The sequence below is a fragment of the Rhipicephalus sanguineus genome, unplaced genomic scaffold (genome assembly GCF_013339695.2).
Source record: "Rhipicephalus sanguineus isolate Rsan-2018 unplaced genomic scaffold, BIME_Rsan_1.4 Seq384, whole genome shotgun sequence".
Lineage (NCBI taxonomy): Eukaryota > Metazoa > Arthropoda > Arachnida > Ixodida > Ixodidae > Rhipicephalus > Rhipicephalus sanguineus.
The window spans coordinates 332,772-352,996 of NW_023615145.1; the positions used below are offsets into that span (position 1 = coordinate 332,772).

The following is a 20,225-nucleotide window of genomic DNA, read 5'->3' on the forward strand; positions in this document are numbered from 1 at the left end:
ACACTTCTAGTCACCTAAGACGGGGGGGGGGGCGCAAAATCTACCCCATACATTGACATAGTAGGGTGGGGGGGCATTGCGATGAACCTTCGCCCCCCCCCCACCCTGATGGGGAACCCTGCGCACGCCTATGTTTGTATGTGCCGTTTTTCGAAACTTGATTCTCTCAATCGGGAGCCTGTCTGCAATCAACCGTTTCTGATACGGCAATGCGATCTTTTAACGAAGTGACTTGTCATTGCCCGTCGCCACAATTTATTGCTGCCAGGACATGAACGCGTGATCGTCGATTGTTGCCTGCAACAAGTGAAGTGTTGTGCTGCTAAGCACATAGATGAAGCTCCAATACTCGGCAGTGAAGAAAGAAGCAGTCAAGAGGGAACGCTAAAGATTTAATGTTATTATAGTTCTTATCTAATTTCTCTCTTTTTGTTACTTTTTAGCAAGCGTTGTGTAAACCATTTACATTATAAAGTACAGTGTGGCCAATCCCCCTTGTGGGTATGAGCCAAGATCTAGGCGACAAGACAAGACAAGACAAGATAACCTGTTTGTTCAGCCACGCCCGCAAAGCCTTGTGCCCGAGAGTTTTAGTATGAATCTCGGCAAACCTTGCAAAATATACATGAATACATTGCCGTCGAAGAGTAAGCTGGACACAAAGATAGCGCAACACAAGCTTCGGTTTGGAACGTACAGGCGACACAGTGCACCACGAATTTATAAATTCGAAGTGGAAGGAGCCAGCTTCAATGGGTGCTGTCAGGTCCCCTTTTTTTTCTTTTTTTACGGTACTGCTGCTGCCCACACAGTGCTGCCGGACGTGAAGAGCGTTGTTTGCTACCGTGTGCACGGTTCACTTGCCCGACGCGTATGTGCACTCGACCAAGGAGAGCTGCGTTGCTTGAAGTGACCCGTTCCAAATTTGCTGATATTGGCCGCTAGGGGCACGCAGAAAACGGACGCGCGCACGCGTTCCTTTCTTGGCCGGCCACAGTCTGCTCCTCATGCAGGGAGGGAGACGCGCGCATCGCGTTCCATTTTGTACGAGCCCGTCGAGTCTGTGCGTTCTGGCGCTGCAATCACGCTGTAGAAGTCCACTGCACTGTGCCTATCGGGATGCCGAACAGACGACGCCGCGCGAATAAGTATATCATGCAAGATTGCCGTCCTTCCTATTGGTTAAGCAGCCGCGTAGCCTCCGCAGTGCTACAACCAATTTTAAATGCGAATGCATTTCTTAGTCGGGGCATGTCAGGCGTCTGTCGGTGTCCGCACGCCGGCAGGTGTTATCTCTCCGTTCTCACTCCTTCTCCCATAGCAACAGCTGCGGGCGCTCGCGCTTATCCTCGCCCTAGCAACCGGAGCAGGTGGTGCGGTCGGAGTAGCGGAGAGTGAGTGGAGAGGAGGAGCGCGCTCTGGCTTGTGAGGGCGCTCGCATCGCGGGAGCTCGGCGGTACGACGCTGCTGCGTGCGCGCGCGCCGTTGCCACTCGCCGAGCGGGCGGTGTGGACGCGTTCCTCAAGCGATACCTGCCCTTGAGCGAAGAACTGCGACAGCAACGGCAGTCCTCGCTTCTCAGAGACCCTTTGACTGTACACTTTAGCGACCGCAAGGCTGAGATTATGGCCGTCAGGTACAATGACAACGCAAACAGGTGCTGATGAATGTGTAAATAAATGGTTACGGTACAAATCCTCGTCTCGTCATAATTTATGCCATTAAAATTACTACGCCGTGTACTCTCGGCGCAAGAAATGCATTCGCATTTCCTCACGATTCCCTCGGGGAGGTGGGGGCATTTTTTAGGGGCGAAGCTCCTAAAGCCATGGGTTTGTCCCTCCTAGCTCGTACGTGACCGCCTATGCCACGCGTATGTGCCAGTGGTGATGGCAACGAAGCAGCGCGAGTGTTCTTGGCCCAGCGCAGGGACGAAGAAGACGTTGCAGTTCTTTCTCTGATGGACAAAGCGTGTTTGTTTGTCGTGCTCCGTGTCCTCGTCGATCCGACGTCGTTACCCTGGTGGAGTTGCGGCGTATGCTTGGCACTCCATCGCGGAGCCAACAATCGAGCCCGGAATCGCCACCACGCGTCAAAACACCGGTCCACCGATTCAGTCGCCGTCTGCTAGTCGCCGTCATGACCGGGTACCTCGCAACCAACCTGTCTATCGGGGACGTCAAGTCGTTTATAGACACTGCGTTACGTGACTACGACAACAAGTACAAGAATCGTCCGTTTGTGCTGGTTGGGGACTTCAACGTGGACCTCATTGCCAACTGGATCGTGCAGCACATGCTTTCCAAATACGCACTCAAATGTATCCATATGCAACCTACCACGATCCGAGAGACGTGCATAGACTTAGTGTTTGCAAACTTCCCACTGCAGCCAGTACAAGAACCTCTTTCGCTTCATTTCACGGATTACAAAGCCGTCATAATGAAGGGACCTCGCAATCCAGCCGCCATGACAACGACGAAATGAAAAGAACAAACGAAGAAACGAAACAACAAACGAACAAGAACAAAATAAAAGTTGATTTTGTATAATATACGCACAGTCTTACGTCTTTCTAATGATGTAATGGGCTAACTTTCACGGGAGAGTTACGGTTTACCGATGATCTCCCCTCTCGAGCTTCGCCCGCTTATCATCATTCATTCCGTGGATATGGCGTGATTTTTTTTCAGATTTTTTTAGCGCTGTGACAAGGTCGGCTGGGCAGATGGTGTCAATAGAGAGTTTTAGTTTAGCGCGCGCAACGGCCTTGCGCACGCAACGGGTGAGAGAGAGCAAGACTGCGCATGCGCTGAACCTAAGAGAGATGCGTGCGTTTGCGCGCGCAAGAGATGCGCACGCTAGATCTCGGCGCTTACGTTGCGCCCGCTACGGTCGTTGCGTACCTTACGGGCGCTTCTCTCGCGAGATCTCGACAGGTCGAGACAAGCAAAATGGCTGCGTCCGACAGCAGCACAAGCGGCACGGCGGTCATGGCAGCGAATAAATCCCGCGTCCATTTCGGAATTGCCCTCGATTTGGAGTTCCTTGCCTACGTGAGTAGCTTGAATCCGTTCGCGGACCCAGTGCAGTGGACAGTGATCGCTGCAAAGATGCAGGAGATATTCGATGTCGTCAAGACTGCAGTCGCCCCTCAAAAGCCACCGCTCTCGGTTTGTGAGCATCAAATCGTCTATCTCTTCCCATGAAAGAGTGGCCAAAAGGCGCTGATTCGAAAGGATGCTGGCAGGCATTTTTCCTCCCTCGCTGCTGCTCGCCTCGTACAAGTCGTACCAACCGTCACCGTTCACCACAGATCACCTCAACAAAATTTGCGCCATCGTAAAATCTTGCCTTGTCTCGTGCCTTGACTTGTGTCAACTATGATCGGCTATTGTAGTTATTTATTAGCCACTGGATGGCGCAGAAAAACACGCCGAGACGAACGTGTTGACGCCTAGACGCAGTCCACGTTTCGGTTGTTGCGTACGGTAAACTAAAAATGTAGGAGACAGCCTCAACTCTAACGTACGCAGCGCGCAGGCCGTTGCGTACGTACAGGTTTGCGCGCGCTAAACTAAAACTCTCTAATGGCGCGCTGCGTGCGCGCGTGCGCGCGTGCGCGCGCGTTAGATCATAAGCGCGTGTGCGTGCGCGATCATGTGTTTGGACGCCTTTATCTTTTGTGTTCGGCGCCTCTTAGCGTTTCGGCACCACTTGTCTGATTACGGCGCATAGTGCGCGAGCACGCAGCGTGTTACAAGCCCAATGCGCCCAGACACCTCGACATAGCGCTATGAAGCGGTTCCCTTTCGGCACCCAACAACGCCATTCTAGATGCGCTAGGAAGTGAGGCTTGCTTGCTAGGGAGACCGCAAGCGCGCATATCAGTGTTGTCTTTTTCCGCCGGCCCTCTCCTCTGGCGAGCGGCCGGTTGTGCAGCGTTCAAAGTTAGTCTACGAGCGCCTGTGCCTTTCAATACTTTCAACTCCACACCAAATTACCGTGCGTCAATAAAGTCAGATAAAAGTACAGCCTTAAGCACGATATTATTATTAGATACACCTTAGAGCTGGTTTCCGCATAAATTTTGACCGTCAGGAGACTTTGATATGAACCTAAGTTTAAGTAAATGGGTGTTCTTTTACTTAGCCCCATAAAATGCTGAAGTCGAACCCGCTTACTCGAGCATAGGAACGCGAAATTCTCCACAGCCTGTCTGCGGCGTGTGCTAGTTTTAATAAGCAGGCAGCTTGCTTTCAGCGGGCATAACTGGTTTTTCATTTTCTTAGGTTTACATTACTGATGAAATAAATGTTTTTTTCATAAACCTGCTGTGATAATTTCCAGCTCGCTTGTTTTTCCTTTGCCTGTTAGAAGCTCCTGATTTCCCTCTACTCGAATACTCATTATTGCAGCATCGGTGTGACTCTGCTTGTAGCCGAAGGATTGCACCGCCTGCACACGCGGTGCTCTCCAGCGCTTCGGTGGTGCACTACGAGCCTCTGCTTCATTCTAGTGCTGCTCTTTGCTGCACGCACCTGGAATCGGAACGCTGCCTGGGCGTCCAGAGAAGCCCTATTCGAGTGAGTTTAATTTGTATCCTGTTTCGCCTGTCGAACAAGGATTGGCGTTCCTTTCTGTGCTCACGTGTAGATCTATGTACGGTATTCACGCAATGGAACGTGTCAGTTAGGGTTTAGTAATATACTTACCAAAGAACTCTACAGATCACGGTATCTGAGAAACTGTTCGGTGCCCGAGCAGCCGTCATCACCTGTACCCGTAAAATCGTAGCAACATGAACCGGATTTTTGGAGCAATGACGCGTATCAGTTGTCATGCATAAAGGTTAGATGCCGCGCTTCTACTCGGTGATGACTGTACATAGATGAGCAACGTACTATGTTTATTCCAGATCGGGCATTAGGGACCTTCCAGGAAACGCAAAGATGCACTACAACTACGCCAATCTGCAGAAGGACATCGGTAACACTGACCTGGCCATTAAACACTACAGGCTAGCTATCGAGTAAGTGCCTTGCTAATATGTATTTTGCACGCCGCTCCTTACAAGTAGGAATAATTAGCCTAAAGCGTTGCTTGCTCGTAATGAAGCCTAAGATGCTTCATCAAACGTGAAAAGTGACAGTCGGTGGCGGCGGCGGCGTCAACACGAGTGACGCAAAAAATCATAATGATTTTATGACACCACCTTATGACCACACCACGACGTCACAGATCTCCAAAACTTGTGATGTCATCATGACCTAAATACGATATCACATAACATGATGTCACTTGATGACGTAATCACATGGCATGGTCCCTTTGTCAAAGGTAGGCCGCTGCTAGACGCACTGCAAAACCACAGTATGTGCAGAAAGCATTTGGGGGAGCGGCCGAGGGTGTAGAACAGACGAAAAAGATGGATTTCGCTTTGAGTCGTCTGAGGTGAATGCGTAAGGGACCGTGTTACATTACTCTTATCAGGGCATTCTCGCGCGCTCACAACAACGTTAACTATTTATGAACTGTTAATATGTAAATGTTAACTGATATAAACAAAACATAGCTGATCCCTCTGTCATAGGAATCGGCATAACACGAAAGTGAAACGTGTCTCCACAGACGTAGTTGAGTGTTTGTTGGGCATTCTTTCACCCCAACGGCGAAGGAATGAATGCTAAAGCAACAAATTGTAATGTCACGCGAAGAACGACAAGCAGCTGGAAACTTGCAACGCGCTGCTCAAGCAGAAAGGACGCACGGAAGGAACCTACACAGGATGAGCGCGAACTTTATACTTTACAAAGTCATATCCGTGACTGAAATACATCAGTGGAGCCGTGGGGGACCCCCGCATAAAACACTTTCGTGTTAAAAAGAAATATTATTCACACATGATTAGAGTGGACATAGGGTAACATGTCTCCTTTTCGCAGGTTGTGGCCAGAGCACGCCAGCGCGCACAATAACTTGGGCACTGTTCTGACGTCAGCAGAAGAATCGGAACAACACTTCCGGTACGCCTTGCATGTCAATCCGAGCCACCCAGGGGCTCACTTCAACCTCGCTAATATCTACAGGTTCGTGCCACTCTTCCACTTGACAAAATGTAGAATTATCTTAGCCAAGTTGTCACACGGAACCACCTTTGAGTACGCTAAGTCCAGAGGAATCACACTGCGTCGTAAGCACAGCACTACCAGAACAAAATTTTGTCACTATATCCAAGGTTACTGCGAACATCTAACAATTTGGCGAGCATTTGCAATAATACAGGTATCTTTAAATCCTAACAGAAGTTTAATTTTATGCTGAACGGAAATTACATGTTACATCAGTAATCGGAAACCCTCTAATTCAACTGTGAGTATGGCGTATTTTACACCTCAGCTCACAAGAACAATTACCCGTCTAGACGCAGGTTTTCTATTTTTATAACTACTTTACAGCAGCAAGCTTGCCAGCGTTCCGAACGAAACACAGCTACAGTGGACTTAGCCAATGATATCACAGCGGGCCTCGAATTTGTCTTGCTAGACTGTAAATGCGAAAGCTCCTGGAACTGTGAATACGGTTGCTTCAATCGTAGGCCATGTGTGCTAAGTAAGCTAGTTTTTCCGCTAGTCAGCCTCTGTTTTCTATGCACAATAAAAGCGCCATATCTTTAGGTCCTAAAGGGACAATAAAGAGAAAAAATAATTTTTTGTATTAGTAAATTACTATTTCGCAATACCAAAAACACCACGCTTTCTGCGAGAAGACGCTCGGTAAGCGAGAAAACACGTAAAAAGTAAATGAGAATGGCGACGCCACATTCAAGTCCCCGCAGCATTTGCCGTGACGTCATAGATTTTCACGGCGTCTACTAGGGCCCACGTAGTTTCTAATCGGTGAAAAGAAAGTACATTGTTTTCTGAGGAGACAGGGGCTACCAAGTTTCAGGAAATTTGCTAAAACTGCTGCTTGGGCGAGTTGGTTCATGATTAGTCATGCCAGCACTCCGTTGACTCAAGCTTTCTGAAGCAAACAGAGTGCCTGGCTTTGGCAGGGTACCCATACCACGTGCTATCAGCCGATGCGGAAAGCATGCCAGAGGCATGCATTGTATATACCAGAATATACGTTTCATTAGCATGGTATGTACCATACTGAGCATCCATGCGTGCATGGGAAACATGCGATATATTGTGAACTAGGTGCCATGACATGAATGATTTCATTTGGCTCAAAGACAAACAAGGCGATGTATGCAGCTCTTTGCTGGCTGCTTCGCATTACATCGATTCCCACAGTGCGTGGGACCTGCCGAATTTTTTCCCTCGAAATTACGCATTATCTATTTATGAATATAATAGTACTGTATTGAGTGAGAAACACGGAATGCATCGTCTGCTGCGATAACAGGTGCGTCTGTCCAAGTGGCCTGCCCCAATGCATCTCTAGTTTTGTTGTGAAGTCGAGTCAGAGGAGCGTGACTGTGCGTCTACTTAGCTTCGCCGTCGTTTTGCACTCCATTTGAAAGAGCTTTGACAAGTAACGCTTATCAAAGAACGTGAACTCTACCTAATTTCCTGCTCTGGCATGGGACGCTGCATCTATGCGCTGAGGTGAGTGGACGACGCTTTGCTAAAACTGTCAAATACAGCTTGTAAAGCTGCAACGTCTCAGCAAACCAAGAGACCTAGTGGTCTTCAGCTTCTTTGAACAAAAATGCACTGCTTGAGTGCTTTGTAACGCACCCCCTACCCACGCAGTGCGAAGAACGAAACTGAAACTGTAGAAAAAGATCTGTAGACTGTTCGCTAGCTAACGCTATCGAATCCGAAGACTGTACTCCCCATCATTCCCATGTTGACTGAATGATCGTAGTGCCAGTTTTCTATCTAGGTACTGTATGAAACTCTATGGTTTCCCTATATCCAGCTTGTCGGGCGATTGCAGCAAACTACTGGGAAAGCATGCCGTGGTGGTTTCCGTGCGTCGGCGCCCTCGCGCGGCAAGCAGCGGCACGTGCTACATTCCGTACGTGTTGTCGGCACGAGTCACGTGACAGATGTTCAGCTCCCGAGGCGCGCGCGCCCGCTGACTCGCGGCTCTAGCCGACGAAGGAGAGGCGTACGCAGGAGAGGAGAAAAACCGGCAGCATGTCTGTTGCTGTGACGACGCAAGTGTGAGGAGAAAGAGGAGAAAAGTTGACGTTTGCTCAGAACCAAACACATGCACAATACCGTTTTCTGAGTTTGTGCCGGGAGAAGCAAAGCTATCCCTCTAATAAGAATGTAAGGGCATCGTATGTATTCTAGCCAATTGCCGCGAATTCCGTAAGCTTATCGTAAACTCTGGTACCAGTTTGAACGTAGCTTAAGCATGCGACGAACAGATTGTCGAGCATGAGTCGAAATGAATTGACAGGAAGGGGCTTTGTGGTACTTTGTTGGCATTTTGTTCTGTGCCGTAACCTTCAACCGTGGGTTCTGTGTCACATTCCTTTGGCTTGATATTACCGCTATATTAATCTTGACTAAGACTGACTGATTGTCTGCATTCAAAGTAAATCTATCGGGCAATTAGTATAGAATTTGTAAGCACAGAAAGAAACAAAACCGTGGATTTCTTCTACAGCAAACGAGGACAAAAAGAGGTGGCTAAGACCCTGCTCGAGCGCGCGGTGGAGCTGGAGCCCGATTTCTGCGAGGCGTACTCACTTGCTGCACTCGCCGCCGAAAAGGGAGACCTTACCGAGGCCGAGAGGCTGCACCGGATGGCGTTAAGCAGCGACGACCGAAATGCGGACGCCCGGAACAACTACGGGACATTCCTTCAGTCACACGGTGAGGTCGGCTTCGCAACGATCATCTATGAATCTTAAATATGTCTAAGGCTTATGTAATTGGCGTTATTATGTCTAGCTCTGAAGTTGGTCTGTGAATTTAAGGTGTTATGCCGAGTATTCCTCCGAGCAGTCATTCTGTGACGGCGTCACGTTTCAACCTTGTAAAGTAAAGCATTTCTCAACAAAAAGAGAAGAATTAGGCACAGTTCTGCCAGAAAGTCGAAGTAGTAATAACAGTAGAAATGAATGAGAGAGCTATGCAAGAAAAAGCGCGCACTTTAATTTGTCCTCTACATTGGAGTAAATATTCACGCACTAATTATATTGAGGAAAGAACGGTGCGCATCGAAGTACAGGGGAAAGCTCTGTTTCGGAGTCTGCACGCCCTCAGGCATCGCTCAAGGTGCGAACGTAACAAAATTTGAAAAAAGAAACAACGAAACTTTAAAGTTACAGACGGGTTCTCTTATGAGAGGAATAATGGCGCAGATGTAAGGTAGCCAACTTGACTCAGATTCCTTGGGGCCCAAGCTGCATTTTTCTTGCACTTGTTCAGGTAACTTCACTGTCTTTTCTGCGCAGGCCGCAGTGAAGAGGCCGTGGCACAGTACCAACAAGCTTTACACCTTCAGCAAAACCACACTGTGGCACTCCTTAACGCAGCTAGAAGCCTTCGCAGCATGAACCTCAACATGCAAGCCGAGAGCCTCTACAAGAGGTAAGCTACAAGATCATGCTTATAACCACCCACACCAAGGCGCAGAATTCGGTCAAATAATTAACTTTATTCTTTTTCTGATCGTTTTCTACCAGAGTGACTTGAGAGATCACCAGAAAATTTGGGATATGCCTAAGTGCGAAATTCACAATTAATTGCTAGGCGCGTTCCTTAACACCACGTATATTATAACTACGCCAAAACGCCGCAACGGAACCACGTGAACCACGTATCAGAACATCGTGAGAATACATATGTGGAATGCCTCAGATAATTGCGTTCACAAGCGTGCCTGTCATAGGCTAAGCTATGACAAGGCCGAACAAGGGAGCGTCAATTCAAAACTATGGCCAACCACCCATTCTCGGCACACACTCGGTGGTTATCAAAAGCCACTCGATGAGCCCATAACGGGAGAGGAAGAAAAGTGAATGGAACAGCTATACACAGAGTTCGCTTTCCAAGGCTGCCTGCCTGACTAATGCTCCCTTGCAGTTTACTTTCATCTTTCATGGTTGCTTTCAATGTGAAATCTGCGTGTTGATGTTGGCTCCTGCAGTTTACTCATTCGAATAGCGGTGAGTTTGCCGGTACAGCAGGGCTTGGGCATTAACGTTCTCAAGAGTGTTTCAGTCGTACTTAGGTGGACAACACTGCATGACGTCACTCTCATATCCGCGCCGGCCATGTTACCGAACGAGTTGCTGAGGTATTTCTACCGTTCTATGACGTCGTAATCGTCACAGGGAAAATTTATCTATGCCGTTAACATATCCATTTCGTTCCCCCTTCACTTCCTATATTTCTTCTTGCAAGGCCCCTTGCCAGTGTTGCTTTTCTACCCTATAAATAAATGGCAGCGTATAGCAGACGTGGAGCTGATGCTAGTCGAAGCAGCTTGTGCATTTATCAAAAGCAGCTCATTACAGATATGTTGCTGGTAAGCAGCACATACAAACAACACACATTAGGTATCCTGGCCGACCGTTCACACATTCACTGACGTTGATAATAATTTTTTTTCTGCTTTAACGGCAAGGGCCCTTGCTGTTGAGCCAGATCCTCAGGTGATGGACAACTCGCCCTTTTCTACGTCAATGCTGGTCGGGGACGAAGCAAGGCAGCTATTTGAAGAATCGATCGGCTTTTCCCCGAGAACCGCGACAACAAGGTTCACCATGTGAGTGTTGCACCGCGAACAGAGGTTTTATTTGTGCAAGTAAAAAATTTTAACACCTTCTATGTAGACGTTGGAGGCTTCAGGCAGTGTTGCCCCTCTCTTCCTTTCTCACGCTCCTTCGTTACTCATCCAACTTTCAAAATCCCCTATCTATTTCTCCAGTGTAGACTAGCATATCGGCTATTCTTAACAGGTGAATATCCCTGCCTTTCCCGTTTTTTTTTGCTTTCTTTTTAGGCAGCGCCAGCTACTTCTTTTCGCAGAGGAGAACCGTTATTCAGGAAGTAAAGTGCAAGAGTTTTAATTTAGCCAATCTTGCTAAATCAGTTTCCGAATGCAAAAATACTTCCTTGGAAGTCTTTTCAATGTAAAAACGCACAAAATTGACATGCCGTTTAGGTGAATTGTGACGGAAAATGCTACTGGCAGTTGCAAGTTGGCGTTCTTACTGTCTCTTCTTGTTTCTTCTCAGTTGCAACCTTGCGCCACGTATTTCAAGTAAAATACCATTTCTAACCAATTATCATTACTATGTTAGTTAAACAACACTTCCGCCTTTGTTCTTACAATTTACCATTCGGCTTGATATTTGACAGAAAACTAATAAGTTCACTTTTGGAAGATATAGGATTTATAGTTCTCTTCCACGTGAAAAACTCATAGGTCCCTTATGCGTTCTCACTAAGGCGGCTCCTAGGCGAAAGCCATCTTTTTTTTCTTCTCATTCAATGCATTCATCCTGCCCCGATCCTGCCCCGTCCCTTTCCGAAAGCTTTCTGCACCTCACTTGGTTTTGCACATGTCCTTCCGTTTCTTTCCTTTCCTCCTCCTCCTCCTTCAGGATCGGAGGCACCTCACCTGGTTCTGCACTGCCTCAGTTATCGGCTCACCTTTGACCAATCTACGATGTCATGCGATCACGTCATCGTGTGACGTCACGTTACGTGACGTCATGATATCGTCACAATGACGTCACAAATTGTGGTGACCTGTGACGTCATGATAATGCCATGTCGTGACGTCATCACAAGATCGTGACTTCTTGCATCACTCGTGTTGCCCCCAACGCCGCGGGACGCCGACTGTCAATTTTCGCGTTGATGAAGCACTTAAGGCTTTCACCTTAATGTAGGAAAGCCGCAAAATACCTATGGGGGGTTCCACTGAAGGAGCATAATTTGTAGACGAGCCTGTCCTCGAGAGTTCTACTGGCACATGAAGTCAAATAGAGTGAGCTCTCACTTGTACGAACGTCGGTTTAACGAATATTTCAGAATAACGAACTTTTACAAAATCCCCGGTGGGTTTTCTATGCACTATATGTAAAATTCTTCTGTTGAACGACTTTCCGAATAGTGAATATTTTTTTGAACGAACTTTGTCTGCGGACTTTGCGCTCTGCAGCACGGGCGTAGCCGATGCGAGCCGCTCGCACATTGCCCACCCACGGCGGCGGTGCAGCATGGCTTGTGCATGCAGCGCCGCCGAGGCAAAGCGGCCGTGCGGCAGACGAAAACGAGCCACGTGCGATTCAGTATCTCCGCAGAACTATCAGATTTGGAAATTGTTTCCAGTGTTCGTCCGGAACCGAAAAAGGAAGAATGCGACGAAGAAGTTGTAATGGCCGAGGCAGGTTCAAATCCTGTATCTCAAGCCGAGGCTGTAGGATATATCAGAAAGTTGCAGGACTTCGTTCCACAGCAGCAAGCTTTGCCAGATGCAGTGCACAGAAACGTACTATCTCGACAGCTTTATCTCTTTTCGCGCTTTAAGGACGCTAGTCCAAACGAAAATTTCAGAATTCTTTTCAAAATGAACTGCATTTCACACTTTTGATTTTACATCTGTTGTGCCCCATGCTGTTTCGTATTCTAGTGAATATTCAGTTAAGAGAACTTTCAGATAAATAAACTATTTCTCAGAGTCCCTTGAAGTTCACTCAAGTGAGAGTTCATTGTTATATGTATTATATATCGCTTTGCTTGTTAGAAGTTGTGCAATGTCACGTAAGTCTATCAGGGTGGTAGGCATTTTTACTTGCTATTCGACGAACTTACATTTTTGCATGGGACAGCTAAGCAGAAGAGATTAGCAAAATCACTATTATGTGGCAGAAATTTTCTGATAGGGGAATAAGTTTAGAAACGTGAGACATCATTCTCGCACACAAAGTTGTCGAGGTTTGCGCAAACTTTCTTTCGACGTATATATTGGGACACGCTGCATGTGCGTTTCTGTAGAGGTGGTAGGGCTACCGTAACCGTTTAAACCGTGCAGCTCTTACACATATAAAAAGGGCTTTCTCAAATGAGTGAGGGCGTTTGTGTCTACTCTTCTAACTTCCATGATTACAGGAAGGCAAACCAACCTTTCAGTAATACGTTTTGTTGGGCTAGTTGGTTCATGACTTCTGAAGGAAAAAATTGTAGCGCAAAGCAACACACGGACAGACAGAGAGGACGGGACTGGCGACAAAAAAAAATAGCGCCAGTCCCGTCCTCTCTGTCTGTCCGTGTGTTGCTTTGCGCTACAATTTTTTCCTTCACAACCTTTCAGGCCTAGACAAAAAGGCCTAAAGAAAGCAGGAAGCGTCATAATGTTTATTGTTCATTCTCAGGCTCAGCTTCTTATTCGGCTTCGAAGTTTTCGAGCGGCTGAGGACCTCCTTCTGGATGTCATTGAACACAACAGCACCGACAGAGGAGCCCTGCACACTGCTGCGCTATTGTACAACCACATCAACCGCACCGTCGAGGTAGCTGTTACCATATGTCACACTGCTTTATGAATTGTTTGCTCGTCTGTAACAGGATGCCAGAACCCGGGCGTCCTCGTATAGCATACATGTGCTTCGCCATTATTCGTTCCTAATATAGCAATGCTTGCAGCTGTGTGCAACCGGCTCTTGCTGGTTCTCCTTAGTTAGGTAATCCAGCAATGCCTGTACCCATGTTACCCATTGTACCACTGAGATATCATGACTCTTTACTAGAATTTTAAAAGCTGATGTTTTCCACTCAGACGTTCACGCAGATAATTTTCACGGGGCATATGAAGATGATCCATGGGAACGTCTAAGTACAAAATGTGAGCAAAATGGAGAACGTCTATGGTACATTTACGGTAGACGCCAAGTACTACTTGTAGCATTTAATTTTGAAAATAATTAACTTACCTGTAAAATAGCTGACACTGGGACATTGAGTCGCAATATTCCCACAGCAATTTTTGATGGAGCTGTGATTCACTGGATGGCATTGTATTTATCAGATGTGCTTCCGAAGCATCTGCGGTTGCTGATGGAGTATTGTTCCGTTATTTTCATGGTATCTGCTCCTAGGCTACCACTTCTGTACTGTTGCACAGAACACAATACAGGCTTAAAATACGAATTAGTCTTTACATAAGAATTTCAGTTACCCCATGAGAAAGGTATATAAAATACGCTACGTGCATGTGGAATTAAATTTTACACGTTAATATACCTCAACTGTACAATGCACACATCACCTTGCTGTTTCACGTTTCCTCCTTCCAGTTATTGCTATAATTACCAACGCTTATAATTCGGATTTGCTCTATGTTACAAATGTACAAATTACGTTACGCCTAAAAAATTTTCTTGCTGCTCAACATCATGCATTGCGTGTTTCATGACCTACACGTGTACAGTCATGCACAAATGAGACGCGAACAAAAAACCACGAGGCAAAACAATTTTGGCATATGATACCTTGCGCCGCCAATCATGTGGCTCTCGGACATGTTGTAAGCCTCCCTAATTGATATGCAAGGAAGAAACGTGTTAACGTTACGCCTGCCAATGAAAGGAAAAAGAAAAGGAAGCGTTTTAGTTAGCCCTAACTTGTTCCAATTTCAACTGTTCGTAACGTACGTACGCTGCAGTTGTTATGGTGGCGTGGCTGAGCCAGTCTATTAAAAAGTACTTTTTTCATGTATACACGGATAGTTCCTAAACTGTCTCGCTTAAATAAAAGGATGAACTGCGGAGTGTCCTCGTATTGTGTTCGAAATGCGAAACGTGAGTGATAAGAGGGCATTTCATGCTTTATAATATTGCAGGCACTGGACTACATACTGAAAGCTCTGAAACTGTGCGGTGTTGATGACGTGCTTTGTGCAAGAATACACAGCGATCATGGTGACATACTCAAGGACTTAGGCGACATCACCTCGTCGGCACAGGTCTGCACAATGAATGTGATATTCCTTATTCAATTAATTAAGGCAGGTTTGCATATGCGAAAGCAGCTTGCAAGAATGACAGATTCTCCGAAAGCCAAAGTAAAACTCATGTTTTCACATAAGCATCTGATTTATCTCAGTTAGCTTGCGTATACTCTGCGATAGCTCATAACGTTGCACTCACTTTGATACAGCTTTGCATCAAGAAGCTAGGAGTAAATACACGAGAAACCAATAAAGGAAAATAATGGAAAAACATGATCTAGTGTCAGATATATCATGATGCTTTACTGTGTTCGACATAAAATTAAATAATGTTCTGCTATCACGGTGCGGACAAACCTAAAGTTCGAGGAATGTAAACTTCCTCAATAAACAATAACATGTAATGTTGCACTAAATATATATTTCAGCAGTCTTATGATCATTGTTTTAACGTAATAAAATTTACAATAATACAACCATTTCAGGATTTATGGCTTTCTGCATGGCACAATTAGTATCATTTTTTATTATCAGTTAGCTCTATAGTGTTGTATAATAAATGATGTAAAGGAAGTCGAAGAACGTTCTGTGCGGTGGGTCCGAAAAAATCGCGAATAGATATCGAATAAATCCCACTTCCGTACGAATATTCTTCCCAGGCGGGAGGGTAGGTATTGATGTTAAAGCAGGTGTTATAAATCCTCTTGTTACCACTGCAAATATTTGATTTCCACATGACAACATCTATAAAAAAGAGAGGAACTTTATAAATTCAATTATGTCCAACCTTTCAGAGTTATGAAGTCGCCATTCGCCTGGATCCTGACCTTGCTCATGCTCATCTGAACCTTGCCGTGATCAGGCACTTAGAGGTTAGTGTTCATATTGCGTGTATTCGACAACATTGCATTTTTAAAAAGCCTGCGTGTATTTAGCGATTCTATAAAACATGTAAAAGTGATTTAACAAGACAATGCATATTCTGGAAAGCAAGCGCTCGTATTGATCGGCTTGCTGTAGCTGCATCTGCTGCAGGTGCTATGGTCTCGTAATCGTACGCAGGCAAAGTGCACTGGGCCCCGGACAGCGGTAAAGGTGGCCTCAGGAGAAGTTACTTGCCGAAGCTAGCAGAATAACGTGTCGTTTCTACACATTTTTTTGCTTTCTTCATATTTTTATGCATTCCCCTGCTCTCTCTGTCCGTCTTGCGTGACAGTTTATAGTGAAAATGGCAATAGGTTTTGGTACCATAGCATCGGGACATGCATACCTGTTTTCTTTTTGCAGAGTGACTACCCAACTGCATTTCGGCACTACCAAACGGCCTTGTCACTCGACCCAAAGAACAAGCTCATCCTAGACAACATGGCCAAGTTGAGGCGGCGAATGACTAGGCCTTTCCACGACTGCGTCTAACGCTGGACTGCGCTTACTGCTGACGCTTCGTCGAAATGCATTTATGGTGCCGCATTTCTTGCGTAGAGAGATTCGTCTTGCCGCGGCACCTTTTGGACTGGATTCACAGTGTACCGCGTTCTACGTTTCGCAGACGTTGCCAGCGTGAGTGTGGACATTCCGGTTAATTCAGTCGCAACGTAGAATGACTCTTGTGGACTTATCATTAGAAGTTCAAATGTTCTTGGTGTATGTGTTACATAAACTGTGCATCGGAGCATCCCGTCCCATTCCGAAGTGCTGATAACGTCACCTCCAAATGTACCGTGAACCTTGCTGTTCTTGGTGGAAACGCTGAGAGCTATCTAAATGTGTTTCACAGGAATCGTGTAACTCTGTCTGCTTCAATTTGGCGAAACCCAATGTGGTACCTTTGCTTCTGAAAAATTCGTGGTGTGATCTCTGATGGTGTCGCGCCGAATTGCTGTGCCATCTTTAGAAGTTAAGAATACTTCTTTATTGCAGGACTTCTGAAGTTTTTTCTGGACTTGCTGTTTTTGTTTCTGTTCGGCAAGGAAAATGTTACTCTCGAAAAGTTACTCTACACGGAGTCCCGAATTAATGGAAGTTTTAAGTGAATGCTGTGGGCTTTTAAACCGAATGTGGACAAAAGTGAATGTTGACTGCGATTCCCTAGTCATGTAGGCCTTAGACTATGTCAAAATGAAAGAAAAAAGACTAACATACGAATCTATTGCTCACTGATTGTGCCATGTTTGTCAACCCACTTGTGTGACCTCCTCATTATAACAACCTCTGTAGATTACTGTAGAGCAAAATACCACTTCTTCGAACAGTGGCAGAAGACTATGCAAAAACGTGCCTAGATTTCCGATTCTCATGTTACTGCGTGCGACATTGCAACGTGACTTTCTCAAAGTGCGCCAGATTTGCTCAGATGTGGTTGCTGCTTAACTGGATGTCATGTGTCACCTACCTACGGACGCTTGCGACTGAAGCGAACTCAGAATGCTGTAACGGAAGCGTACACGGGGATATCACAAAATGTAATGTCTGGTGTCGTCATCGCAGTGCAGTGCGTCTAAATATGAAGTGTGCTTGCCCGTTCTAGGTGTCCGTGAATTCACTGGTTTTCCGTTTAAAGGAATGTGATGCGGAAGAAGGGCTCAGCTACTGAAAGAATGTCTACTGGATTCTATCATGAATTTCCTTTCTTTGAATTGTTGTACCTTCGCGCCATTCTGATTTTTGTGCTATTAGCATGTGAAGGTTCTATTCGAATTGTCTATTGTTTTCCCTACTATTATGTTCTGGCTAAATTATGAATTGAAGGTAGAACGTTGTGTTCTTTTTTTTCGCTTTGTACAATGATTCCAGTTCCGCAAAAACTGGATGGTACGAAACCAATTTCAAGTCATGAAACTGCAAATATCTACATTTGTGAGGTCATGTGAACCTCTACAGAGCACGCTGACAATTACGAACACTCCGCTGTATCGAGCGCCCAGCATTAAATGTGACAGTTATGCATAATACTTTGTGCTACCTGCGTATAAATAGTAATATATAGCGCGTTTAAATATTGGTTTCATGAAGGCTTCTGAATTCATTATTTCTAGACGTAACCAGCGCTTAGTTCAGAGAGAGCAACTTTATTAAAAAATGACAACATTTCAATAAAGTAATTTATATGCCTACCTAAATTACGCCGCCTCCAAATGTTCTCACAAGAGCCGCGCTACACAGGTGCAGCTCCAGTATCATTTGTAGAAGTTAGGTACGCGCAATTTTCAGTTCATTTAACTGCGAAGAACAGCTTGCCTGGTTGTCAAATTGACATGGGAAGCTCACAACCTTGTGATGTCATAGTGTGTGAAAATGAACACATGTCGGGGACACGTCAACCCTTACTAGACGTTTAAATCATATTGTGTGAATTTGCACTGGTGATTTGAATGCATGGCAGGGGCCTTACTGCATTGGTAGAGCTGGGGGCATCGCAAAGGAAGGAGAACGTATGGTCACGGAAGACTGTTTACTTCAACATGGCGAGTTGGAGAAATGAATGATTGCTCAAGTTCAAACTTGTGATAGGGAGGAGCACATAGGCCTCCATAGTAGTGATGCAGAACTGTCGGTAAAGACTATCGATAGCATCGACAGTTGTTTTACAGCGAAAGCTGTTATGAGATCATTTAACCGGCCGTTTTTGGCGCCGTAGTTGTCCGCCGCCGCCGTTGTCCGTAACCAGTATCGCTCGAAATAAGAAAAAAAAAGCGAAATAAGAAAACAATTCCAGGATGGAACGAGGTTCCAACCTGGGCCCTCTGCGTGCGAGCCCAGTATTCAACCTCTGAGCCATGCCGGTGCTTGAAACTGCTTTGCAAAAAGGCCCTATACAGGCTTCATGTCGGGAAGGAACCACATTAGCATATGCAATATAGCGTGGTAGAAGAGTAAAGTAAGCACCAAGCGTCGCACAACGCGAATTCTGTAACCAGGCGTTACACAATGCGAATTGCGCAACGAGTAGGTTGTTGATTGCTTCCAACCCATTACAAAGGGCTCTGTCATAATTCTTCATCGTCATCAGGCACAGCATCAACAAAGTGCACATAACGCCTTACATGCGTTTAGCAGGTACCACGGCTCTCCGTAAAATGACGAAAAATGGCACAGTGCCTGCTGCCCTACTTCTCAAAAATTACAATAATTTATAGCGTAGTGGGTTCCTCGCAAGTGCACTTCTATTGGTTGCCAAGGAAGCCCATAGGCGCATTATGCATTTCCTCGGGGTCTCAGTAAAATTACAATGATTTAGAGCGTAGTGGGTTCCTCGCAAGTGCACCTGTATTGGTTGTCAAGGAAGCCCATAAGCCCATGATCCATTTCCTCGGGGTCTCAGTAAAGTTAGTCACCCCCCCCGTCTCTCTCCCACGTCAACATATGTTATACAGCATGACGGGAGAGGGAATAGCGACCGGGCGTCACCCGATGCAAATTACATAACTGGTGGGCCGTTTAAAGCTTCCAACCCATTACAAAGGGCTGAGCCATAATTCTTCATCGTCATCAGTCGTCGCTTCAACAAAGTGCACATAATGCCGTACAGACGTGTAGTTGGTGCCTCGCTTCTCCCAGAATGACGATTAATGGCTTAGTAGGTGCTTCCCAACTTCACAAAAATTCTGATTTATGGCATAGTGGGTACCTTTCTAGCGTACGTGTATTGTAGCCCCAAGAGAGCTTACAGCGGGCTCTTGAAACACCGCTCTTTCTGCTTTCGCTGTGACTGTGCTGCGGTTTCAGCGCAGGCCTGGCGTTTTTTAAACTATCGATAGTTCTATTAACGAAAAACTATCGATAGTGCAATTGGTAGTTACCATCGTTATTATTACTAGAGATATTACTCCCACGCGTGTTTATTGCATTGTTGTGATGCGTTCGGGTTTCACCCACAAAAACAGTTAGCAAAGTTTGACGCAGACCGCGCCGCAAAGTTTGAGAAGCTTTACGGTTGTTTGAGGTCATTCTGTCAAGATTACGCGCCGGACGTGAATACTCAAGCTTATCGACAGCTTACGCGAGCACCAGCGGCTGGAAGGTTCGATGACTGGTGTAAAAAGACGATGTGTTCCACTGATGATCAGATTAATCGACGGCCACGGACCCTTTTCGCCGCTATCAGTGCGCAGCGTGTACCGCTTGTATTTTGAGTTTTGATTTTCTTGGCAGAAGCTCGCCCAAATAAAGAGCTCCGTATTTCCCAGTCTTGCTGCAGCATTTTCACCGTCACAACCACGTGACAATACTATCGATAGTGGTGCGAATAATGATGTTGTTGCTGGGCGGCCATATTGCCAAAATATTTCCGATAG

The 20,225-nt window shown here is 46.1% G+C and overlaps 1 protein-coding gene across 1 annotated transcript in view; it reads left to right on the forward strand.

Annotated features, from left to right (window-relative positions):
* Positions 1-16,402, forward strand: part of LOC119377184 (protein O-mannosyl-transferase TMTC1) — a 53,167-nt gene extending 36,765 nt beyond the window's left edge. The window contains 11 exon segments of the mRNA XM_049411549.1: positions 4,419-4,586; positions 4,919-5,032; positions 5,946-6,089; positions 8,632-8,840; positions 9,425-9,560; positions 10,600-10,637; positions 10,640-10,740; positions 13,358-13,495; positions 14,824-14,946; positions 15,726-15,803; positions 16,219-16,402. Of these exon segments, the coding sequence (XP_049267506.1) occupies positions 4,419-4,586; positions 4,919-5,032; positions 5,946-6,089; positions 8,632-8,840; positions 9,425-9,560; positions 10,600-10,637; positions 10,640-10,740; positions 13,358-13,495; positions 14,824-14,946; positions 15,726-15,803; positions 16,219-16,347 (1,378 nt within the window). The 3' untranslated portion in view covers positions 16,348-16,402.
* The last annotated feature ends 3,823 nt before the right edge of the window (positions 16,403-20,225 follow it).